Source organism: Zosterops lateralis (genome assembly GCF_965231275.1).
Source record: "Zosterops lateralis genome assembly, chromosome: W".
In the NCBI taxonomy this organism is placed as follows: domain Eukaryota; kingdom Metazoa; phylum Chordata; class Aves; order Passeriformes; family Zosteropidae; genus Zosterops; species Zosterops lateralis.
The window spans coordinates 21452468-21478873 of record NC_139801.1 but is presented as its reverse complement, the minus strand read 5'-3'; the positions used below and the strand labels follow the sequence as shown (position 1 = coordinate 21478873).

Below are 26406 nucleotides of genomic sequence, written 5' to 3'. Positions count from 1 at the left end.
ACAACTTCTATCAAGTCAGTCCCAGAACTGAAAGGACAACTGGACTTTCTTCAAACCCTGATTTTAACATTCAGTTACATCATCACTGAAACCAGAAACCTCTCCCCAGGCCTTAAACCAGAATGTGCATCAGAGTTAATATTTCTGGTGAGATGATAAATGCTATTTTAATAAAAAACTTTTATTTTAAAAGACACGAATCTCCCAGAGGTGGTACAAAAAACATTCATGTAAAATTTAGGGAATGTAACAGAAGAAAGCAATTGACTGAAATATTTTGGGCTAATAGTGACAGCTCGGAAACTGATGTCCATCATTACAGAGAGAATAATGCATGTGATTTGTAATAAGAACTCCAACCTGCTCGTTCTGCCATTCCTGCAGACTCGATTGTGGCAAAATCCAGCCCTAAATATTTCATCTTAAAACACTTCTACCAGCAGCAGCATTATTTGTCTTGGCAGATACTGGAGCTTATGCAAAAAGTAGAAGGCTTACCATGTGGAATATCAAGCAGTAATGCAAAACACATGAGGAACAATAGAAGAAAGTATTAAAAAATATAATTTAAAATAGCTTAATCTTATGTACACTAGACAAATAAGATATACCTCATTGGCAATTTCATATCATTAAACACAGCATGAGGAGAGACCATACCTTTGCTTTATTTGAAAAGGAAAACAATCTACTCGATTTTTTTTTCTGCTCTGCATGCATTTCATTTCCCAAAATGCAACCAGGCGTGCGTTACATACAAACTTCATCCTGCTTCACCCAAGAACAGCTGCCATGAGCATTCTCTAGCACTATGCAGAAGCCTTATGGAGTGCAAGGTGCTGGGGACAAGCTGAATCTGAGTGTCAGACTTAGCAGAGTGCAGCTTCAGAAATGTTACTGCAAAGAACCAGTAGCAAGCAGCTTTTGGCAGCCAAAAAAAGGGCAGTGTGTAATGATGAGAGCTGAAACAAACAAACTTTATTTGAGAAAAAGTAGCATCACTTCTCTCCTGGAATGATCCTGTAAGTGGCTCAAGTTACAGTGTCCTGTGGGAGCACCAGGCACTGACAGGCAAGCAAAGAGACACGAGTGCATTGCTCCCGCACCGACACAGGCTGGGGACACACAGCACACCCAGGGACATACATGGAGAAAGAAATAAAACAAACAGAACATGGATCCATAGTGCCACAAACCTTCCAGCTCTGTGTTCTCTTTGAGGTGCACTTGCTTCAGTGGGCAGCAGAAGATTTCGTGACACTTAGCACGAAAAGGGGACTCTTTTTTCTTTAAATCCGCAGATTGGATGGAATCTTGCCGTAACATAATGTACTCCTGTGTGCCAGGGGGAGCGTCATCCATAACTGTGGTCACCACATAACAAAATGAACTCAAGTTAGAGCTCGAGGAAAGCAATCCCGAGAATCAAATCAACTACATAACGTCAGGGTGGGGGAAAGACAGGAGGGAAAGAAAGGTTCATAGGAAGGAAAATAAACTTTAAAGTGCAACATATCTCAGTCATGGTAATAGAAAGGTGGGGAAAAAAAAAACATTTACTTTTATAAACAATGCTTCTCATAAACCTCAACACTTCATCCCATTTCATGCAGCTTTGATAAACAGTAGAATAACACCCCGCTCTGAAAAGCAACACAGTTCCTTTCTATATTTGCTTTATTCTCCCCTAGCACCTCTATCTATTCCGCATGCAGATTAAGAGAAAAGCAAACCAAACATGCTTTTATGGCCTGCCCATAGGCAATGTCTGCACTAACAGCAGTGAGCAATCACTCCACAGCTGCAGGTAGTGCCACACCGGGGTATCTGCTCCCCAAAGCACAGAGGACGTGCCTTTATCAGGATGTCGAATTTCCCCACATTCCTCAGAGCAAGGATAATCCAGTGACATTGGAGTCCATCATCATTTTCAACAGATAGAAGAGTAGATGTACAAAGAGAAAGCACATTAATCCTTCTGATGGTTTTCTTGTAAAACAGCAAGTAATTTTTAAAGTTGATCTTATAAATCAATACTGCCATTAATAACATAAAGGATATGCAGTCTGAAATATTTCTGAATGGGGTCAGACTAATAAATGGCAAAAAGATAAAATATATAGCATAAAGAAAGTTCCAGCTACCTCAAAGTATTATATTACCAGAAAGAATTGAAACACTTTTCCACTATCTAAAAAAATGAAGCCTTAATAACCGAGATAGTGAGATTCCTCAGCTCATAGCTTTAGGCACAGATCATCTCACATGAAAAAAATTAGCTGCTTTTTCACAAGACAGCTTCTAACCACCAATTGTTATTTATAGCATAACACAGATATAAAACTAGACCAAAACCAAACTTGGATTCCCCAACCCTATGAGAAAGAAAACCAAAAACTAAAACAAAAAAAAAAAATTCAAGAATTTCAGTAATGAGAAAAGTAACTACTGACAGGATAGTCTAAAACATGCACTAGTGTGCACTAGGTAAGTTTATTTGGTTCTCAAACTGTTGGCCATTAATTCTAACAATTTAACTGCTTCCTAAATATCTGCCAACACATGGACGTCTTAAAAACCTGTCAGATTATAAACATGGATCCCCTCAAACAAATATTATCCCATTGCATTCTCATGCACTGGTATTTTTTTCACTGATAGGAGTCATATCTGGGTGATAAATTCAACTTGACAGTCATTCTGTTCACAGTGAGCAGTCACCTTCTCTCAAGATCTCGTTAATCCAGCAGAGAAACTTTGCACTTTGGCTGTTGTTGCTTCATTAGACTACACCCAGCATCAGTAATCCACACTAATAATCTATATAAAGTGCCAGTAAAAGGGATGCATGATCAAGTAGGAAAGCACAAGTGGTTAAAAAAAGAGCAGCAGGTCAATGGAGCACAAGGTCTGGGCTGCCATTTAATCCCACCCTTAACAATCCCAGTTTTACTCTGGCTTGTAGGAAAGGCAGAATGTGCTCAGGGAACACACAGAGCCCTGAGACTGAGGGGCAGCTGCTGGCAGTAATTACCAGGAGTCAACACCCAAGATAAGCCAAGGATCAACAGGTCCTGAAGGGTCAGTCCTCAAAAATTTACTGGTTTATGTAAGCTCAGAGCATGCAGCATCTGCAAACCAACTGCAAGGACAGATCCCATTTGTCAAGTATTTGGCAAGCAGCTGCCTGACATCTTTATGTTGGCCCCTATGCCATCTCAGGCAAACTGAGGTGGAAAAAACATAATCAGTCCTTCACCAGCCACCGACACACCCCATGACCACCTGCACACAGATTTATTTAAATGTGAATACACCCCAACAGGACCCACACCTTCAATAAGTGACGAACATCCCAAAGTCAACAGAAGCACAGAAGTGTTCATCTTTCCCAACACAGAAGGACAGCAGGTGACAATGAGTGGTTGTTCTGAGGGCCAGCATAGTCCTGACACCTGGAGCAAACCCCAAGAACCACAGCACGAACACAGCCCTAATGCTGGAATGATGCGTGGATAACTTAACTGGTATCAGTGCTCTGGAGGAACAGCTAAAACCTTTTCTTGCCAAGATGAATGGCCTCAAGTCAGGCTGAGAATTTATTACAAAACGAGGAACACCCCCTGACCCTGCTGTGTCCTTTTCCCTGCTGTGATGACAGCCACACACCCTGGTGGAGCCACTGAAATCACAGCTCCAGGACCTCCAGTGTGGGGACCAAGAACCAACCCACAGGCAAGTTCCAACTACATGGAATCTAATGTAAAAATCTTTAAAAACCTGGTGGCAGCCATCTCTTATGACTGAAGATCATCAGTGCACAACCATGAAAGGATCATTATCAAACAACTGTAAAGAAGCACTTTGGAACAGGGAGAAATATCACCAGGCATCTGCTATGATTTTGCCAATGGGATAAAACCCACACTTATGAGAGAATCACATGTACACCAGAGTACGAGGGAAACGGTAAATTTTAGGGAATGAACAGAAATCTGAAGCAGTGTTTAATTGACATGCTGTGCCATATGTAGCAGAGGACAAGGTTTGCCCTCAGCTGTTTCCCCCAATGCAGACTCTGCCTGCAGTGCCTGGGATCTGCTTATATCCCCTGTGCAGTGCCCACATCCACAGCTTTCCATCAGCTCAGCTGGGCACGATCACCAGCCAGCCCCCGAGCTGAATGCTCAAGCTGAGTGGGAGCACAGCACCCACGAGAAGCCTGGCAGACACTCAGCCCCACCCCAGCATGTGGATGCTGTCCTCAAGTGCAGACAGAAGAAATTTGCACTGGGGCACATCTGCATTTCCTTGGCACCTTCCTGAAGGCACATGTGGGACCATCGTGTCAGCCTCCAACATTCAGCTCTGCCTCTGCTTTGTATTTAAGCAGCTAATCTCTTTTTTTCCCTTTCATCCTAAAGCACTCCCCATCCTCATGGGTAGAACACATTGGTGCTCTACATTCCCATCTTCCCACGAATAAAACAGGGATAAGACTACAAATGTCATGGACACAGGTCATTAATATACTGCTAAAGAACTTGTATATTCTCAGATGAAAGTGGTAAATAAATACTACATAGCTTTAAAAAAATAAATCCTTTTTTCTTTCCCTCACAATTTGATGGAGACCAAATCCACAGCAACTGTGTATACGAGAGGAATTTGCTTAGCAGTAAATATAAAATAGCTGCAGTAACTGTAGCACATTCTTTAGCTCAAATAAAATAATAATAATTACATTAATAAAAACATGCCATCAACAAACCAGTAGGAAAAAAAATTCTTCTTCCTGTAAACATTACTGAGAGAAAGTGATGTTTAGGATGTCTGCCGGCACCAGGATGTTTTTCAAGATACATTCAAGCATGTTTACTTTATATAAATGCACCAGCTAAACAGTCTGCTGGTTTGTGTCTTTCTTTAATGTCCAACTGAATTTCAGTCCCATTCAGAATTGACAGAAACCATAACATCAACCCTGTCCATAGGCCTTGGCTCAGGTTCCAACTGAATAATCTTTGATGTAAATCAGAGTTTAATAAAGCTGTAAGGAAATATCTTTTCCCCCGGTTTTACATAGCTAGGCTTCACCTCTGCTAGCTACAGGCTGTAGCAACCATAGGGTAAATAAAATCCAGGCAAAACAAATCCTCCCGTTCCTGTTGGACTATTGTTCTTGTATGTATGACACAATTTAACACAAAAAAAATTGTCCTTCCATGGATCCATTCACTCCTTGAATGAAATTTTGAGGTCATTCCTCAGTTCCCTAACTTTTCACAGTCTGGTTAGTTTTACATGCTGTGAGCCCCAGGACGCTTACACTTGCAATAAATTAGTTTTGCTGGGATTTTGGAAGGACTGAAGTTGTGTCTCTACACACGAGGTCTTCAAGCCACAGAGAGCATCAGAGCACCTCTTAAATCCTGCACCCACAAAGTGAAGGAAATCCCTTCTCTTTGGCACAGGGGAGGAAAAAAAACATTCCCCCAGTATGACTTTTTGGAACAATGGGAGCAGCAGCTGATGCCTCCCCACTGTCACCTCCCCACTGTCACTCCCACCTCCCCACCATCACCTCTGGGACACAGAACAGCAATGCTCAATGAGCACCTCCTTCATCCTGAGCACCTCCTTCATCCTCTGCCTCCCTCACCCACACAAAGGAAATAAAGGTCATAAATGAGGTTACCCAGGCCCTGGGGCTGTTGAGAGTTATGCAGGAATTTATTTTTTTTTTTCCTTTTAGGGGAAAACATTAGGCTATCAAGTTGCTTTCAGCTCCTTACAGGAACATTAAAAAAAAAAAAAAAACTCTCTAAAATAACTTGCTTCAAGTGACTGCCTGTAGGACAGGAAAGGGTAGGAAAGTTAGGTATTTTGCTGTAATAACATTTTCCTAGTTGAGACAGCTAATGAAAATCTCTCAGGTATACATGCAGTAAAAATTCTCTTTGCTTCTTTTCATCACTGCTTTGTTTTCCTCCTAATTTCTCCCAGTTGAAGGTGTGATTTTTTTGTTAGCCACCTGCACAACATACAAGCTAATTGAAAAAAATATCTATTCTGGGGTTATAAAACACTCAGAACCTCTTAATGACAACACAGTCTATCCAAACCATTTCACTATTAAGCTTTGCCAAAATCTTGATGAACTATTCTTACCAAACAGCCCTGGCACTTCTGCATCATCCAGAAATCTTATTTTCAGCTTGCAGCTGTGTGCTCCCAACTTTGAAGTCTGGTTGACTCTGACTTGCAGTTTTCACAATGAAGACAGATATTACAGGAAGTACAAGCAGCCAATTCTCTAATTTTTATTCACGGCAAGCCATTTCTGGAGTCCCTCATTTTGCATCACTCCTTCCTCCCCAATACACCACCAAAGCCAGGCACCACACCAGCTTGTTTCAAACTGAAAGAAACAAAGCAGCAAAAATACCTTGTGAAAGACACAACTTTCTTTAGATGATTTTTCAGAATTAAAAGTAGGCTCAAAATGAACTCTCATTGCATCTGGAAGCTGCTGCTGGATAGGGTCTGTGACAATGAGAGGCTGCCAGGGACAGCCCAACTCCACTCTCACAAGGAAGCAGCGCCTGCTCTTTTGTTCTCAAACCAATTCTATAAATTTCCTCTGTGGCAACTATTTCCTTTGCTTATTTCTGAACTGATATTAAAGGACAGTTTTATGGCATGCATAAATAGAATGTAGTTTTGAGATGGTCAGCAACTGTCTCCAAGAACTCAAACACTCGGGAAAGCAAATTCCTTGCTTGAACTAATGAGTTCTCAAACTGCTGATCTCAATTAGACTGAAGTCAGTTATTAGAACTTGAGGCTTTAGGGATTCAACAGTATATGGCCTGTGAGTGCTTTTCTGTCTCCAGTGGGAAAGAGAGGGCAACCTCCTATTTATGGCATAAATATCACAGGAATATTTTAAATTCACCACTGATGTCTAAGGAATGCTTCTTGTGGTAAAGCCAAGGTCCCAGCTCCTGCTGACTGCTGTGCAAGGCAGTCACAAACACCTCCACAGGCAGCTGCAGCCTGCACCTCAACATTTCCCCTGCCCTGCAGGATTCCCCATCCCACACAGATCCTGTGTGTGTCTGTGACTCCAGCAGCACCCACGGGAGCCCCAACCTCACCCCAACAGCCCCAAACTGATCAAAGCCTGCAACACACACCCTACAGATTCCTGCCAACTCCTAAACCTGCCTGGAGGGCTCATTCCTTGAGCAGCAAAGTCTGCAGGAGGAGTGGAATGTCCCAGTCCTGATCCCAGGGCTTGGCCAAGCCCCTGCAGAGCAGCAGGGTCACCATGGCCCTTCCAGTGCCACACCTACAGCATCAGTGGAACAAACTCCACGGAGAGCTGCTGCAGCTCACACACAGCTGGGCTTCTCCTCTCCAGGCCAGAGCTGCTCCCTGCTTTGGATGGATCGCACACAACTACTGCACACCCCCTGCTGAGACACTCGATGGAATCCTTATTAGAGAACCAGGAATCAAGTGAGCCAAAATTATATGGCTGAAACCTACCTTAGGCAAAATATTTCATGCTGTATTCATTCTTAAGGTTTGCACAGCTCCACCTTCATTCCCACATCAAAGAATTTCTCTGATGATTTTAGATAGTGATTTATTTTCTGATTTGAAACTACTTTCCATTGTGAAATATCTTTATATTTTAAATAAGTGACTGTCTTGTGATCAAAATTGAAAGCTAACAGCTCTTTCAACCATGTTTCCTCCAAAATATGTAGAAATTTCTTAACTTTTTAATCTGCTGAAAAATTCTGAAATATGCTCTCTTTGGGTCAACACACAGAATAACTGTTTTCAGATCTTCCAAAAAAATATGAGCACAGAACACTCCTCCTTGACCTAAAAGAGTAATTGGATTAAGTGCTAGCAGTAATAGGCTGTTATCCTCTGAAAAGACTAGCCCAGATAAGGCTGCATTTAGATCCTTGTGGATAATAAAGACAAAGACATAAAAACATCAAAAATGTGTTGATAAATGCTTCTAAGAATGCATCTCCTCTTTCCCCTGTGGAAATGGCACCAGGATTTCTGCAGGGAGCCTTATCTCCCAGCTATTCCAGGCACCCATGTGTCACCAGACAGCCCTGGATGAGCTCTGCCCTGGCCATTCAGGGATGCAGCTGGAACCACGACCTCACCATGTTGCCATAAGGCCTCTGTTAGCAATAGTTAGGCTAAGGAGTTGGTTCCTGGTACAGGCCCTTGGGAACCAAGCCTGAGAAATGAGGCCTGAGAATCTGCTGATGCAAGGAACAACGTTTAAAGGACTTAGTAGAGCATGTAGTACATACAGATATACAGATTACTTGTGAAATATGATTACATGGTTACCAATAAAATGTTTTCTATGGTGGGAGTTGAGCTTAGAAAATTAACCTTAATTTTAGCTAAAGCAAGCGTGCAAAATTTATAACCGTTAGAAAGGTTACCTGGAAGATGAATGTGAATGTTTGAAGTGAAGTATGTAGGAAACTGCACGTAGGCTGATGAAGTAAGACTTGTAACAAAGGTATAGAAGATGAGCATCTTTTGTAACCAACTTGGGACACTGACTTAGGACGCTAGTCCTCAGGTCCCCAGGGCCCTGAATAAAGCACCGCATAAACTGACACTCTGTTGGTTTGTGTTTTCTCTCGGGATCGGGCAACAGTTTTCTGGCGACCGCGGCAGGACTCCGGAGGTGGCTGGGGCGGTTCGCGAGCTGATCAACTCCACGCTGGCACCAAGTGATTTCTGGGGAGTCATCGACCCGCGCCCGACCCCGCGCCTGACGGACAACTGTGGAAAGGTAGGCCCGAAGGTGCTTTATTCTTTAGGTTTGGGTGCCTGCCTAATAAGACGGGGCGGCGATTCCCGCAGGGTTGGGCGAAAGACGTCTATGGTCTGGAGAGCCTAGGCGCCGACCGTCAGACGAGGCGAAAGTCTCGCAGGATCGGCACTTGCCCCTCGCGGCGACGAGAAGTGGCAAGATTGGTATTGGTATTGGTATTGGTATTGACACTGGTATTAATATTAGTATTGGTGTTTGAGTCTATCTATATTTTGTGCGTGTGTGTGTGTGTGTAAGCAACTAGAAGGAGTGAAATATGATGCCATTTAAAACCTTTAAAGCTTTGGTACAATCCAATGATAAAATCCCCGGGAATTCCCCTTTGGGATGTTTACTGGGAAGGTGGAAAAGGGAAGGATTCCACCAAGAGTTACATAAAGGTAAAATGATTGATTATTGTAATCATTGGTGGCCACAATATGAAACTGGTGGCCCAGAATGGCCTTTGAATGGATCTGTTAACCCTGATGTTATAACCCCCTTGATGTGCTTCTTACAGAATAATGAGAAATGGGATGAGATACCTTATCTTGATTTGTTTTATGCTCTCAAAAACAAACCAGAGTGGCAAAAGGAGTGTGGAATTATGATCTTGCAAAAGACAGAGAATGGAGATGGTTGCTTAGGATGTAAAAATAGAAGTAAATGTGATGAGTGTATAAGTAAGTTAATGAGTACAGAGGAAGACATTTCGTTGCTTGTATCCCCTAGTACCCCCCCTTTAGAATCCTCTGAAGAAGAGGATGGAGCAGAATGTGGGGAGAAGGAGAAAGTGGTTTCCTGGGGCTCAGGGAAAAGTGATACTCAAGAGTCACCTGCGAGAAAGGTGAAAGAGAAGCCAAGAACTCCCTTAGCTGAAAGAACTAGAAAAGGGAGAAAGGGTTGAGAGGAGCCTCAATTGATGGCCCCATTGAGGGAAACGATGGGGGCGCAAGGAGAGAAAGTAGTGATTAAAGTCCCATTTTCCCCAGGCGATTTGATGATCTGGAAGCAGTCAGCAGGGTCATATCGGGAGGACCCAGAAAGAGTGGCTCGCGTGGTTAAAATGGTGATAAAAACTCAGAATCCTGATTGGAATGATTTACAAGTTTTACTAGATACATTAATGGACTCCAAAGAAAAGGAGATGGTATTACGGGTCATGACGGAGAGAGCTAGGGAAATGGTGCAGTTGCAGCTGGCTGAGGGAACTTTGAATGATTTGGTGCCAAGAGAGGATCCTGGGTGGGACCCGAACACAAACAGGGGTTGGAAAAGGCTTAGAGACTACCAGGAGTTGCTGATTGAAGGAGTTAGGACTGGAATACCTAAAACTTTAAATTGGTCTAAATTATATTCTGTAAGGCAAGATAAAAATGAATCTCCTTCTGCATTTTTAGAACGGCTAAAGGAGACAGCCAGGAAATATACTAATTTAGAAGTGGAAGGAGAATCAGGAAAATTACAATTGGCCTTGATTTTTATGGGACAGTCGCAGGAAGACATTAGAAAAAAGTTACAGAAATTAGAGGGGGAGGACACAAGGAACTTAGAGAAGATGTTGGAAGTTGCTTGGAAAGTGTATAATAATAGGAAGAAGGAAACAGTGAAAAGGCATCAGGCTAGCATGTTAGCAGCGCTACAGCAGGCTGTGGGGGGTGAAGCTAGAGGAAGAGGGCGGGGAAGAGGGAGAGGAGGTATTGGTCGCAGGAGAATTCTACAAAGTCAGGGAAGAGGGGGAGCTGGGAATGTGTTTGGGGTCCAGGGAAGGTTGGATATTAATCAATGTGGCTTTTGTAAGCAGATGGGGCATTGCAAAAACGAATGTCCAGTGAGATTGGGAATGGGGAACGAAGCAACTACTATGGGAAATATGGGAACTTTCGCATCAGGGACAGCAGATGGCGCTCAAGCATTTGTTTTAGGAAACTATCAGAATCAGAGCTGACAAGACCGGGATCTCAAGGTAACCCTAGAAATTGGGGGACAAGAACATGAATTAGGAGTGGACACTGGAGCAACACATTCAGCATTAAACACAAAATTAGGATCATTAAGTGATACTAAAATTCAAGTTGTGGGGGCTATGGGAAAAATTGAAGAAAGGGCTTTTCTACAGCTCCTAGATATTAAATTTGGAGGGAAGGCGTTTGATCATCAGTTTTTATATTTACCTAACTGTCTGGAGTCTCTTCTTGGAAGGGATCTATTGTCACAATTAAATGAAAAAAAAATATTTGAAAAAGGAAGAGTTAAACTGGAAATACCAGATGAACAATTGTCCAAATTGTTTGTAATTAAAGAAGTTGAACCTACCCCCGTCCCAGGGGAAATAGAACAGGCAGTAGTACCTTGGGTTTGGGAAACAGGAGCCCCGGGAAAATCCAAAGCAGCCCAGCCAGTGGTAATTGAATTAAAGGAGGGAGCACAACCTGTTAGGGTAAAACAGTACCCCATAAAGTTGGAAGCCCGGAGAGGGGTAGCCCCTTTAATCACTCAGTTCACTACGCTAGGGATATTACAGGAATGTGAATCTGAATTCAACACCCCCATTTTTCCTGTAAGGAAGCCAAATGGTAAGTATAGACTAGTGCAGAATTTAAGGGCAAAAAATAACATTGTCAAAGACATTCACCCGGTGGTGGCCAATCCGTACACTTTGTTAACATCTGTGTCAGAGAAATTCCAATGGTTTACAGTTATCAATCTAAAAGATGCCTTCTTCTGCATCCCACTGGCATTAGAAAGTAGGAAATATTTTGCCTTCGAATGGGAAAACCCAGATACCGGACGAAAAAGGCAGCTCACTTGGACACGACTTCCCCAAGGATTTAAGAATTCTCCTACAATTTTTGGAAATCAATTAGCCAAAGAGCTAGAGGAATGGAAGATGACTCAGGTAAGAGAATCACCCTTCTCTTACGTTCTCCTCCAGTATGTGGACGACATCTTTTTGGCTACAGAACAACGGGAGGTCTGTTTAACCCTAACCATAGAACTGCTGAATATGCTGGGACAAGGAGGATATCGGGTTTCGAAGGAAAAGGCCCAATTAGCCCAAGAGAGTGTGATATACCTAGGCTGTGAAATCTCAAAGGGGGTAAGGAAATTGGGAATCAATAGAGTTGAAGCTATCTGTGCAATACCCACACCCCGAAACCACCAAGAATTAAGATCCTTTTTAGGAATGGTGGGTTGGTGTAGACGCTGGATACCAAACTTTGGGCTAATGGCTAAACCCCTTTATGAAGCTTTAAAAGAGTCTCAACTGCAGTGGAACAAACCACAGGAGAAGGCCTTCCTAGATCTGAAACGGGCCTTGAAAGAGGCACCTGCACTCGGCCTACCAGACTTAAATAAAGACTTTCAGCTATACGTCAATGAGAGGCAGCGACTAGCCCTGGGCGTACTAACCCAAACCCTCGGATCGTGGAAGAGGCCTGTTGGGTATTTCTCTAAACAACTGGACACTGTGAGCGCAGGATGGCCGGCATGCTTGCGGGCAGTGTCAGCCACAGTGATACTGATCCAGGAGGCCCGAAAATTGACTCTGGGGAGAAAGATGGAGGTGTTTGTGCCCCATATGGTACTGGCAGTTTTGGAACAAAAAGGGGGGCATTGGATGTCCTCTAGCAGATTGTTACAATACCATGCATTGCTCAGAGAACAGGATGATGTTGAGCTCAAAGTGACTAATTGCATCAATCCAGCAGAGTTCCTCCGCAGTGAGCAGAATGAGGGCGAATTAACACATGACTGTATGGAAACCATCGAACAGGTATACGCTAGCCGACCGGACCTGAGAGATGTGCCCCTGGAGGTGCCAGACTGGGAACTGTATACCGATGGATCCAGCTTCGTAGAGAATGGAACCAGGTATGCCAGGTATGCAGTGGTGACCCTCACGCAGGTGGTAGAAGCTAAGGCCCTCACCCCAGGAACATCTGCACAGAAGGCTGAAATTATAGCATTAACCAGAGCCCTGGTCCTGAGCAGTGGGAAAAAGGTAAATATATGGACAGATTCAAAAAATGCATTTGGAGTTCTGCACGTACATGGGGCTTTATGGAAAGAGAGAGGACTGTTAAGTTCACAGGGGACATCCATTCGACATCGGAATGAGATCCTGCTGCTACTAGAAGCTGTGTATAAGCCAGTGGAAGTGGCTGTGATGCATGTGAAAGGACACCAGAAAGATGAGGGAAAGATTTTTCGAGGGAATCGGCTGGCTGATTTAATCGCACGGAAAGCTGCCAGAGAGGTCTGGACTGAAATGGCGCTGATTCCAACGAAGGTAGGACCGGTACAACCTTATATGGGACAAAAACCCAGTTATTCCGCTGAGGATGAGAAATTGGCACAGCTGGTCCAGGCCCAGAAGAATGCAATGGGATGGTATGTGACTGGGACTGGCCAAGTAGTGGTCCCTACCAAATTGATGAAGGTGATTTTAGAAACTGAGCATAATAAATGCCACTGGGGAGCAGAGGTATTGGTAAAATTTCTGAAGAGGGAAATTATCTCTAACCAGATGTTAACAATGGCTAAACGAGTGAATGCCATGTGCCCAGTGTGCCTTAAAAATAATCCAGTAGTGAGGAAGCAGATACAACTAGGGAAATTACAGGTAGGGGCAGAGCCAGGAGATTATTGGCAAATAGATTTTTCCGAATTGCCCCAATCACAAGGATACAAGTATCTGCTGGTGTATGTCTGCACATTCTCGGGATGGCCAGAGGCATTCCCTTGCAGAACTAATCAGGCCAAAGAAGTAGTGAAAACATTAATGAGAGAAATCATTCCGAGATTTGGGGTTCTATTGGGAATCTCTTCTGACAGGGGACCTCATTTTGTGGCAGGAGTGGTACAGACAGTCGCCCGACTGTTAGATGTTACTTGGAATTTGCATACCCCATGGAGGCCTCAATCCAGCGGACAAGTGGAGAGGATGAATCAAACCCTGAAAGGACAGATTAAGAAAATCTGTCAGGAGGCCAAAATCCAGTGGCCTCAGGCCCTGCCATTAGCCTTGTTAAGAATTAGGATTAAACCCCGGGAGAGGATAGGAGTAAGTCCATACGAGATACTGTATGGCAGACCATATCATGCTACAGTATTAAAGGGAGACCCTCATGTAGTAGGGAATGATGTGCTCTTTAATTATGTGTTGTCTCTGAACAAGGTACTTACTGCCCTAAAAGGAGCCCTGCAATGGAACAGACCCCTGCCGCTGGAAAATCCTGTCCATGACATCCAGCCGGGAGACCAGGTCTACGTGAAGAATTGGAACACAGATCCCCTGAAAGAAACATGGGAAGGCCCGCGACAAGTGATCATGACCACCTTCACCGCAGTAAAAGTCGAGGGGATCGACAATTGGATACATTACACCCGAGTCAAGAAGTTATTACAGAACTCGAACCCAAAATAGTGATGATGGAAGGAATGAATGTGTCTATGACCTGTCTGTTCACGGACAACCAGAAAGTTGGATCCGAAGAAGTCAATGTAAAGTGGAGGAGACAGGGGGCAGAACAAATTCATACAGCAGGAGATCCTATACCCTGGGCAATTATTCCTATCACTGAAATGCCCCCGATCACCAGAAATGGGACAAAGGAATGTAGGAAAGAGTTGCATAATCGTACTGAGTGGACAGTTAAAACAACGATTCTCTGTAAACAGCGGTCATCACCTGGAAGCAGAGGGGATTGTGAAGCCTTACCCAATTCCAAATTCATCACGATTGGACGATTCAAAAATGTAGGATGGTGTGAATATGATGAGGTACAATCGCATAAAATGCCCACTACAAAATATTACTATGAAGTAGTTTGCCAGGATGGCAAGGAAGAGTGGACTACATGGCAAGCAATCTGGGGGCCAAGCTTGCTGGAAACATATAGTTATCTAGGGAAAATTGGATGGTGTATACAATGGACTGGTAGAAAGAACCAGACACATGCCCATGTCCTAACAGCAGAAACAAGTCATAGGAAAATGACAGAGAAAGTAGAGTCATGGAATTGCACAAGGGTAATTACGTGTGATACACCAGGAGAGCAGATAGGGCTGGTACCAGTGAAGATTTTGCTGAAATGGGGATGTGAATGTAGAGGATACAACCACTCTATAAAAGGAGAATTAAAAGGGCAAAAACAGGTGAATTGCAAATCTACTACCATAAGGAGTCCAGGGAATTTAGTATGGGTCATGGGACATGGAATGTGGACCACACATATACCTATAGATGGATTGGTAACCCAAATAACGTTGGGAGTGCCCACATTATGCCCATTCTGGAAACAATCAAGATTGACAGATTTGGACATAGGAAGGAGGAATAAAAGAGAGGTCATGGAGGGAATAAATCCAGAAGATGAATGGCATGAACCATCAGGAGGGGTCAAATTAGGTTGGATGTTAGAATCATTATTTTCTCCCATATCGACCTATAGAAATAGGGAAATGCTCTACCGGCTTTTGGGACAAACTGAGAGATTAGCATCAGCCACTAAAAAGGGGTTTAAGGATTTGAATTTGCAGCTACAAGCAACTAGTAGGATGGCTATACAGAATCGAATGGCATTGGATATGTTGTTATTAAAAGAACATGGTGTCTGCGGGTACCTACATGATAGAACAGATCATTGCTGTATCCATATCCCAAACGTTACGAAGGAAGTAGAAAAAGACATAAGTCAATTGGAAGATATAGAGTCTAAGATACAGGAAACCAAAGAAGATGCTGAACACAATTGGATTGGAGCAATATTTAGCTCCTTAGGGATCCAGGTTTCTGGTTGGATATCCTCTGTTATTCAATATGTAATAATGATTATAATCTTGGTTGTGATTATTTTTGTAGCATATTGTTGTTTCTTAGGAATGATCTTTAGGGAAAGAATGCATACGAGAAGAGTCATGAAGGCCATGACCCGAAATGAAGTCATGACAAGAATTACTCCACCACCATCTTATATAGAGACTGTTGCATGAAGAAGAAAATTGAGCATCCTTGCAACTGGTTGAAGAATGCTCAAAAGGGGGGAGTTGTTGCCATAAGGCCTCCGTTAGCAGTAGTTAGGCTAAGGAGTTGGTTCCTGGTACAGGCCCTTGGGAACCAAGCCTGAGAAATGAGGCCTGAGAATCTGCTGATGCAAGGAACAACGTTTAAAGGACTTAGTAGAGCATGTAGTACATACAGATATACAGATTACTTGTGAAATATGATTACATTGTTACCAATAAAATGTTTTCTATGGTGGGAGTTGAGCTTAGAAAATTAACCTTAATTTTAGCTAAAGCAAGCATGCAAAATTTATAACCGTTAGAAAGGTTATCTAGAAGATGAATGTGAATGTTTGAAGTGAAGTATGTAGGAAACTGCACGTAGACTGATGAAGTAAGACTTGTAACAAAGGTATAAAAGATGAGCATCTTTTGTAACCAACTTGGGACACTGACTTAGGACGCTAGTCCTCAGGTCCCCAGGGCCCTGAATAAAGCACCGCATAAACTGACACTCTGTTGGTTTGTGTTTTCTCTCGGGATCGGGCAACAACCATGCACACGTGCAAGGACGGGAACTGAAGGGCCAAGATGCAAACTGGACCCACTTCTTGGGGATATCTGCTGCCTTGGCTTGAGCTCCTGATGTGCAGAGAAAGCTTCCTATCCTGTACAGCCTAAGATTGATATTTATTGAGGATTTACTGACTGTGCAGGTGGGCAGCAATGAAGTTGCAACAAGAAGTCCAAGGGCAAGCAAGGGAGACTGGTGCCTCAGTCAAAAGATAAAGAGCACAAGGAGTGTTCTGCTCTACCCCTGCAGCTGCAGGGAATAACAAGGGAAGAAACAGGAAGAGCCAGCCCATCAATACCTTGTCCCAAGCCTGGTGTCACCAGCAGAATGCTGTTTCAGTGGAGGTTTGGTATTAGAAAACATTGCTTCAACAGAAGGGCTGCTGGGCAGTGAGATCAGCTGCCCAGCAATGCGGGGAATCACAGCCCCTGGAGGGATTTAAAAGATGTAAAATGTAGATGTGGCACCTGGGGACACGCTCTAATGGTGAACATGGCAGTGCTGGGGAAATGGTTTGGCTCAATGATCTCCGAGTCTCTTCCTCCCTGAACAATTCTGATTGTGAGAGCCTGGTCTGGGAGAACTTCAGTTTGCAGGCAGGGCTGTCAGCCTCCTGCATCTGAGCTGTGACAACATGTCCACACTCCTGCTCATCAGGGGCTAAGGAACAGCTCCAATTTACTCTTCATTGTGCAGACCCAGCATCTTTCCCTTCCCAGCCATCAGGATCTGTGGGTTTGCCATGCCAGATGTGCCCACTCTTTTTTGAACTCTGCAGCACAGCTCACCACTTTGCTGTGCTTGCCCCTGAATGAATGAATTAATTAATATTTCTTCTCCGCCTGTTCTGAGTGGTTTCCTGCTTTTCCCATCTGCTAAAATAAATGCAAGCTGGCTGCTTTCCAAACAGGTGGGTTGGTGCATGCAGCACAGCAGACAAGACAGTAATTCACAGGGTGCTCTTCGTTTTTGAGGAGTGTGTGTATGGGAAGCAACAGGCATAGGGAGCAGGGAGCACACCAGGGTGGAACTGGGGACACTGCATGGCTCAAAGGAGGACACTGGACAGCAGGACCTGCTTGGCCAGCTGCAGAAGATAAACCAAACAAATTGCACAGCCACCAATGATTTGGCTCCTGGGATCAAGCTGTGGCTGCCACACCAGATGCTGGAGCAGACATTTCTCTTTCTGCTTCAACAACACAGGACAGGAGCATCACAGAACACAGGAGGAGATGGACAGCAACTCCAGATGGAAATATGATCCTCACTCATCCCTGTCTACCATAAAACCCACTCTGGCCAGCCCACGGTAAATTTAAAAATCATTGTGACAATTTGTGTCACTACAGTGAACTTGCGTTCTTCATTGACAAAGTTTGGAAGAAAAAGCAAAGAATGTCAATGTTTCAAAGAGAATATCCTTCAAGTGTGGTGAAAATCAAGCATGCAGAGGAGAAGGTGCACACAGACCTGCTAGAAAGATCCAGGATGAGTGGGAAACTAGCAGTTTTTGAGAGCTTTGGACAGCTATAGTTTGCTGCTTATGAAATATTAGAATTGTGTACCATAACTTTAATGAGAATTAAATTATTAATGTAGCCCTGAAAGAAATGGAGTTTAAAGATTCCTGGTTATATATGTTAAAAGTTTAAAGTGTTAAAATCCTCTTAATTGTTGTGTAATAAGTGTATTAATGTTCTAAATAGTTTGTAATTGTAAGTCCCTGTGGTGTAGCAGTGAAGAGCCACCTCCGTGGTCTCCCTGCAAAGGCAGGGAGCACATTTGCTCTTTGGAAACCAACAACCCCGCTCCCTGTGCAGCCGCCGCGGCCGCCCCCAGGCCGGCGCCGCCGCCTCGGAGGGGACGAGGGGTCTTGTTCTCCATGCCCGCGCTCCCTGGAGGGGGCCAGAACCGCCGCTGCCGCCGCGGAGCCGGAGCCGCCGCGGCGGCCCCGGCCCGCCGGCGCGGCTCCGCGCCCCCACTGTTGCCGGAACCGTGCGCCTTCTCCTCCCCACAGCTGCCACCGCCGCCCGATCCATTGCCGGCGTGGCCCCGCGCCCCCAACAGTGCGAGTCTGCCCCAGCCACTGCGCGCCCTGCTGCTGCGCCAGTTCTCAAGCACTGCCGGCCACAATGGGCGCCCCGTGTGCATTTTTGCCCACGTGCGCTCCGCCGGCATTTCCTGCTGGCATGAAAATTAGTAGAACACCCATAAAACCCTGCTGTAAACCAGAACATAATCGGCACCAAAAATCCCCAGCCAAGACAAACTGATGCAAAATCCGGACCCACAAAAGACAGTACTGAACTGACTATGCCCTAAAGTGTTGGTAAACAGTTTTTTGTCTCTCGCTGTGAAAAAAATGAAATTTGGAGAATTGAAACCCTTGATTGTTATGTAATAAGTGTATTAATATCTTGAATGTTTATTTTGGCAAGCAAAAAGGAGAGAGCTCTTTAAAAACCGCAGTCCCCCCGATGCCGAAGTGAATGCCGAGGACCGAGAGAGAGGGCTTCGAAGGGAGGCGCGGGCCTCGCCCCCGGTTCTCCCCCGTGCGGGCGGCTGTCTGCGCGATCAATCGCCGTCCAAGGGGGTCACCCCGGCAGCGCGGCTGGGGTTGCCTTGCAGGCCCGTCGCGTCGCGGTCGCCGTCGGCACCGCGCAAGGGCCTTCGTCCCCCTAAATGCAGACTCGGGGAGCGCTCCGTAGCTCCCCGCTCCCGCCGCCCCCCGCCAGAGCCGGAGAAGAGGAAGCTTGCCCGCCCGCCACCGAAGCCACAAGAGAGCCCCCGTGGCTGATAAGCATGCCGCACAGCTCCCACTTGGCTCCGCGACGCGGCCGCTCCTCCGTGCCCACCGCGGGGACCCCAGTCGCCGAAAAAAAACCAGAAGTGAGCGGGGCCGCCTGGCCCCGACCCCCGCTCCTGCCGCCGCAGGGTCTGACTCCTGGCGTCCTCGCGGTCCCCGCCCGCAGCCGCCGCCATCGGGAGTCTGCCTCGGACTTCCCAGCCCAAACCGCGCCAGCGCGGCACAGCCAATAAGAGCGGCCCGCCGCGCTTCGTTCCCATCACAGCCTCGGCCTGCAGCTGCGCCAATAAAACAGCGCGTCCCCCGGCAGCCGCGGGACCGGGCGCCCCCGCCGCTGCCGCCGGGCGGCCAGCCGCCGCTGCTAGACGGCGCGTCCCCGGGCTCCTGTGCCGCATCCCCGGGCCGCCAAACCGCCGCCGCGGCAGCTGGCCCCGGCCCGAGCCCGGCGCAGAAAACCCCAAAGCCCGCAAAACCACCACGTGGTGCACCCAGCCGGGCGGCCGCCAGACTGCCGCCCCGCTCCAAAAAGAACACGCTTCGTCCCCACCTCACAGCCCCGCCACCATTGAGACCTCCGAGACGCCATATCTGATTGCGAAACTGCCATGAGGTTGTTAGAGCCTGCAGCCCCTGTGCCCCGGAGCGACCCCGTACATGCAAATTAAAAATCCCAGGTGCATCTCGAGACCCTTTTAACACCAAAAACCCCTTATAAAAATAAACCTAAGTAAAATTTAAACCCACAAGAACCAATACTAGGCCGTGTGAACCCTAGAGGATCAGTGGAACTGATTTTTCCAGTTTTTGTGACTCTCTGTGACTTAAAAGTACCAAACCAGGAGTGAGACCCCGAGGCAAACAAAGGGAATTCAGAACTCCGGGAACACTCCCGACGAGGGAAGAGTTCTGCAGCCCTGCTGAACTTCCTGCTACAGAGCTGACAAGGACCCTCCTCCTCCAGGATGCACCGGGCTGCCAAAACCCCTCGAGCAACCATTGTAAGAGCTGATTAATAAAGGCATTTTAAGGAGAAAAATATTATCTCCACCCGTTTTTAACAACTTGGGAGCTCGTCCGGGATTGGCCACGCCCAGAAGAGGACCGAGACGGGAAGGCGCTGCCCACCTTGGACCTCCTGGACAGCTGGCCTCCTGGACCAAAGAGGACAATGCACGCCAGCCTCGAGGGACACATGGCAACCACAAGGGGGCGCCATTGAGGAGCACCAGGTAAATATAAACTCGGTGGCAGGAGCAGGAGATGTGCGAATGTGTGTGTGAGTGAGACGGGGGCCAGCAGCTCGGACCCGCGCCGCAAGTGAGGACTCCTCAGTACTGCATTTCCACCTCTTCGCGAGAAGAGTGGTCAGGAACAGGAGGAAGCAAAAGGAAATAGAGTGAAAGAGGCGTCTCCAGGGGTGTAGGGGACCCCCCTCCGGACATGCGGAGGCTGAATAGAGTGTGAGTGGCACGTCATAGAGTAAGTGGTACTGTAGGTTTTCCCTAGACCTGTAGGGGCAAACCATCCAGGTCACCTCAAGTGTGCGGGGAGGCCAGGGACAAGTGTGTGAGGCACGCACCACACTGACGCAGGAGAAAGGGTGGCTAGGAGGCTGCTCCCAGGGACCTGCAGGGGTGTGGGGAGAGCAAGGGATACTGGCCGAGGTTACCAGGGGCTGCTCCCAGGGGAGGGGTGGCCAGGCTGAGGTAACTGACGGGGTACAGGACGGTCACACTGGACGGGGGTGCCTAAAGGGGGGCACGCTACTGGGTGTGAAGAGTGCACTGGGCGGGGGCTGGGTTAGATACGCTACCGGGCTTGAGTGTGTCGTGCTGGGCGGGGGTAGCCAGGAGCGCCATGCTACCGGGCATGGAAAGGTAAAGCTGGTCGGGGGTATCTAAGGCCGGTGCTACCGGGTGCAGTGAGTGAAAGTTAGGGAAGTTCCAACGTGCAAGGGACTTGATGATAGGGTGAGTGAGTGAGTCGCATACTGTGTGTGTGTATCCTGGCAGAAGTAGTGACTGGAACCCTGGGCCCAGGTTGACCGGCTGCTTACAGGGATACGCCGGACACGCAGGAGTGAAAGAGGGTACCGGCTGGGGTGGCGGCTGAAGCACCAGGAGTGCTCAGGCCATTGACAGGTACCGGGGGCTGGCTGTGGCAGTGGTCGGGACCCTAAGGGCCGGTCATACGAACTGCTTCCAGAGCTCACGAGTGAGTGTGAATTGAGTGAATTTGAGTGAAAGTGCTTTAAAGAAATTTTAATAAAGTTACCAAGTAGAATGGGTGCTTGGATAAGTAGGCCTAGAGAGGCTGAAAATCAGAAAGAGAAAATACCACACATCCCTCCAGGGAGCCCACTAGGAAGGATGTTAGAACAGTGGGACAGGGAGGAGAGTACTAGAGATTTGGATAAGATCAAGATGATTCATTATTATGTAGAGGTATGGCCTACTCTGGGTTTACCTGGAGAATGGCCATGGCATGGAACAACAGACCCTTGGATGTGTGCTCAGTTAAATCAGCATCTGAGACCCCAAGGTGACATAAAAGAAGAACAAGTACAGTATGCTGCTTGTTGGGAAGAACAGAGCAGAAACAGAGAAAACATAAAAATTTGTAAATTACAGGGGAAAAAAGAAAAGAGTGATAAAGAAGAGAATGGCCCTATCTGGGATCCACTTAGTTACTTACCTCCCCCTCCAGCATATCCAGATATGCCCCAGGTTCCCCCTGGAAACCCCTTCCGACTTCCCCAAACTGTAACCCCTGTTTCTTCCATACCTTCAGCCCCAAGCCACCCTCAACTCCCTCAAACTAATTCCCCTATTCCTCCCTCTAATCCTCAAACCGTACCTACCAATACCCTTGTCCCTTCCCTAACCAGCCCTCCAGTGTCTCCCCCCATCAAGTACTAACCCCTTCTATACAACAGAAATACCCCCAGTTTCCCCCAACAGTAGCTATGTCTTTTCTCCCTTACCATCCATGGTTCCAGCCCCACCTGCAAACTGGGAACCAAACTTGCCCACCCCAACCATAGAGCGTCCCCCTGAAAATAATCCAGAGGGACATTCTTATAACACAAGATCAAAAGCTAAGCTTTTTCCTTTGAGGGAAGTTCCAATGGGCGGAGTTGCTGGAGGGGTGGGATTTGTAAATGCCCCCCTGACAGCCTCAGAGGTCAGGAACTTCAAAAAGGAACTGGGAAACTTAGTAGAAGATCCAGTGGGGGTGGCTGAACAGGTAGATCAGTTCCTGGGTCCCAATACTTTCACGTGGGTAGAAATAAATTCTATATTTAGAATTTTATTTAGCTCTGAGGAGATAAGGATGATTCGAACAGCAGGGATACGGATTTGGGAAAGGGAGAATAGAATAGGGCCCTCAGGTGAACATAAACTGCCAGTGAGTAACCCAGAGTGGAACCCAAATAGAGAAAAAAACAAGAGAAATGTAGAAAACACCTAAAAAGGATTACCAAAAGTTATCTTTTAATGAGGCAATCAAGAGAAAAAGATTCATTAGAGAGTATATTAAAAGAGGAAGATGATGAAAATTAAAAAGTCATAAACTGTATGACTTTCAAAATTGTATGAACCAAATTAATAAGAGGAAACAGCTAAATTGGCTCAGCTGTTTCCCTCTTGCTCTTCTGTAAATTAAAACCTGGCCCCAATCTAACATAAGAGCTTCCCCTTATGAAATGATGTTTAGACTTCCATTCTTTTTAACCCCCTATAGCACTGGAGGTTACCAAGAAGAAAAAAAAACAAAACCCAAAAATCCCCAAACTTCTCCCCTTAATTCAAATATTACTCCATTAACCCCAAAATATAAGTCCTTTCCAGGTGCTGCTAAAGACCAAAGTGAAAGGACCAGTGCCAGCTCCGAACAATCTGTCCAGCCCAGATCTTCCAAGAAAACATCCCCAGTGGACGGTTGTTTCACAGACAGACCCTTTAAAAATAACTTTCGAGAAAAACCCAAAAACTCAGTGAAAAAAGAACTACTTAAACCAAGTATTGCATACAGGAGGGTTTTTTTTTACTGTTTGTATTGGTGGTTGTGATATTGTTGTTGAGAGTTTGTTGTTGTTATTGTTGTAATGTTGTTACTGAGAGCGCATATCAATCACAGAAGTTGTGGGATTGTTTGGTGTTTTAAATTAGTGTAAATTATTGGAAAAAATTACTACAAAAATTTAGAAATCTCTCATAGAGCACAACCCAAGAAAGCTACCTAAAAGCTAACAGCCAAGTGTGATAGTGCAAGAGAAAAACTCTGAAAACTGAAGCAGAAAAGCTCCTAAAACCAAGAGGCAAGGCCAGGTGAGACCTAAAGATGAGAAAGGTTCATACTGGACTCTTGGGAAGACTAATGATAGTCTGGGTGATGAGTAGACCCATAAGAGGAGCTCGTTCAGGGGGGCATTCTCCCATCAATGATGGGAAGAACTCGAAGTCCTTGATAAGAGTTTATACCAACACAAACCCCATTTGCTTTGCTGATCTGCAACTCTCAACCTGTCAGGAAGAGAGAAAACAATTAGTCACAAGAAATACTGCCACCCTTGAGCAAGGCCTAATTGGAGAGTGCTCTATAAGAGAATGGTTTTAGCTAGGCAAACCCCTCAGTAAAAATTTGTTTATTAGTTTGATAAAAAGAATTAGCTACAAAAAGTCCCTAGTAGTCAAAAATGAGGCCCAAATTCGAACTCCTTTCAACATCAAAAGCACCTCAGAGAAAGCCCCAAAGATTAAACAAGAAATGACAAAACAAAACCAAGCTGTGATTGATATGAGCAAGGTCCAAACTTGGACAAGTAAAGTTTGGACCCCAAAAAGAATCAGAAAAAAATTTATAATCAGTATCAAAAGTCAAAAAAAAAAAAAATATTACCATAAATAAGTTGATGCAGGTTAAAAAACCTAATCAAAAGGAAAGATGAGGGATTGAAAAAAATGAAATTTGGAGAATTGAAACCCTTGATTGTTATGTAATAAGTGTATTAATATCTTGAATGTTTATTTTTTAATGTAACAACGAGAAGCCACCTTGGCAAGCAAAAAGGAGAGAGCTCTTTAAAAACCGCAGTCCCCCCGATGCCGAAGTGAATGCCGAGGACCGAGAGAGAGGGCTTCGAAGTGAGGCGAGGCGCGGGCCTCGCCCCCGGTTCCCCCCCGTGCGGGCGGCTGTCTGCGCGATCAATCGCCGTCCAAGGGGGTCACCCCGGCAGCGCGGCTGGGGTCGCCTTGCAGGCCCGTCGCGTCGCGGTCGCCGTCGGCACCGCGCAAGGGCCTTCGTCCCCCTAAATGCAGACTCGGGGAGCGCTCCGTAGCTCCCCGCTCCCGCCGCCCCCCGCCAGAGCCGGAGAAGAGGAAGCTTGCCCGCCCGCCACCGAAGCCACAAGAGAGCCCCCGTGGCTGATAAGCATGCCGCACAGCTCCCACTTGGCTCCGCGACGCGGCCACTCCTCCGTGCCCACCGCGGGGACCCCAGTCGCCGAAAAAAAACCAGAAGTGAGCGGGGCCGCCTGGCCCCGACCCCCGCTCCCGCTGCCGCAGGGTCTGGCTCCTGGCGTCCCCGTGGTCCCCGCCCGCAGCCGCCGCCATTGGGAGTCTGCCTCGGGCTTCCCAGCCCAAACCGCGCCAGCGCGGCACAGCCAATAAGAGCGGCCCGCCGCGCTTCGTTCCCATCACAGCCTCGGCCTGCAGCTGCGCCAATAAAACAGCGCGTCCCCCGGCAGCCGCGGGGCCGGGCGCCCCCGCCGCTGCCGCCGGGCGGCCAGCCGCCGCTGCTAGACGGCGCGTCCCCGGGCTCCTGTGCCGCGTCCCCGGGCCGCCAAACCGCCGCCGCGGCAGCCGGCCCCGGCCCGAGCCCGGTGCAGAAAACCCCAAAGCCCGCAAAACCACCACGTGGTGCACCCAGCCGGGCAGCCGCCAGACTGCCGCCCCGCTCCAAAAAGAACACGCTTCGTCCCCACCTCACAGCCCCGCCACCATTGAGACCTCCGAGATGCCATATCTGATTGCGAAACTGCCATAAGGTTGTTAGAGCCTGCAGCCCCTGCGCCCCGGAGCGACCCCGTACATGCAAATTTAAAATCCCAGGTGCATCTCGAGACCCTTTTAACACCAAAAACCCCTTATAAAAATAAACCTAAGTAAAATTTAAACCCACAAGAACCAATACTAGGCCATGTGAACCCTAGAGGATCAGTGGAACTGATTTTTCCAGTTTTTGTGACTCACTGTGACTTAAAAGTACCAAACCAGGAGTGAGACCCCGAGGCAAACAAAGGGAATTCAGAACTCCGGGAACACTCCCGATGAGGGAAGAGTTCTCCAGCCTTGCTGAACTTCCTGCTGCAGATCTGACAAGGACCCTCCTCCTCCAGGGCGCACCGGGCTGCCAAAACCCCTTGAGCCACCATTGTAAGAGCTGATTAATAAAGGCATTTTAAGGAGAAAAATATTATCTCTGCCCATTTTTAACAGCTGTAACTTAAAGAGTGCCTGAGAAGAGAGGGATACCCCTGGAGCGGGCCGGCCTGAGTGAGCTCTAGGAACACCTGCGAGGGCGGGCTCCCGGCTCTGCAGTGACCAAAGCTGCAAAGCTGAATGGTACGTCCTCCTCAAAGTGAACCGGGAAGAGCAGCGAAGGGTCAAACCATCCCTTGAGCTACCCCTTTAAGAGCTGATCAATAAAGGCATTTTAAGGAGAAAACATTGTCTCCTGCCCATTTTTAACAGTCCTATTTGGAGTTGAGAGAATAGTTTCAATATATAAGAGAAGTAGAGAGAAGTGTGAATGCCTTTTTTCTTCCTATTTATGGAGCATTATTGTCAACAGCTGTGCTACAAAGAGACAAACTTCCCTAGCGTTGGGAAGAAAAAAACCTCAAAACAACAAAAACGCAAAGAAAGAACTGAAAAAGATCGGGATCCTCTTGGATGAGCAAAACAAGGAAAAGTAGCCTGAAAATGGCAACAAAACCATCAAAGAATAGACTGCATCCCTCCTGGAAATCTGGAAGGATGAGCCATGCCTCTGGGGAGCAGGAGACGAACACCAGCCGGGAAGTCTGTTCAGAGATTGTCACTGAAAGTTGCAGCTCTTGGGCATTTCTCTTGGAAGAAG

The 26406-nt window shown here is 46.5% G+C and overlaps 1 protein-coding gene across 6 annotated transcripts in view; it reads right to left on the bottom strand.

Moving 5' to 3' along the window:
• Positions 1–26406, bottom strand: part of LOC310922231 (fibroblast growth factor 13) — a gene marked incomplete at its 5' end in the record, with an annotated part of 329490 nt that overhangs the window by 154023 nt on the left and 149061 nt on the right. For 5 of the 6 annotated variants that reach the window (XM_083882686.1, XM_083882683.1, XM_083882687.1 and 2 more), the window contains one exon: positions 1197–1364. The exons of the other annotated variant lie outside the window; for it this stretch is intronic. In XM_083882686.1, coding sequence (XP_083738812.1) covers positions 1197–1362 — 166 coding nt within the window. The remainder of the gene's footprint in view (positions 1–1196; positions 1365–26406) is intronic. 6 annotated transcript variants of the gene reach the window in all.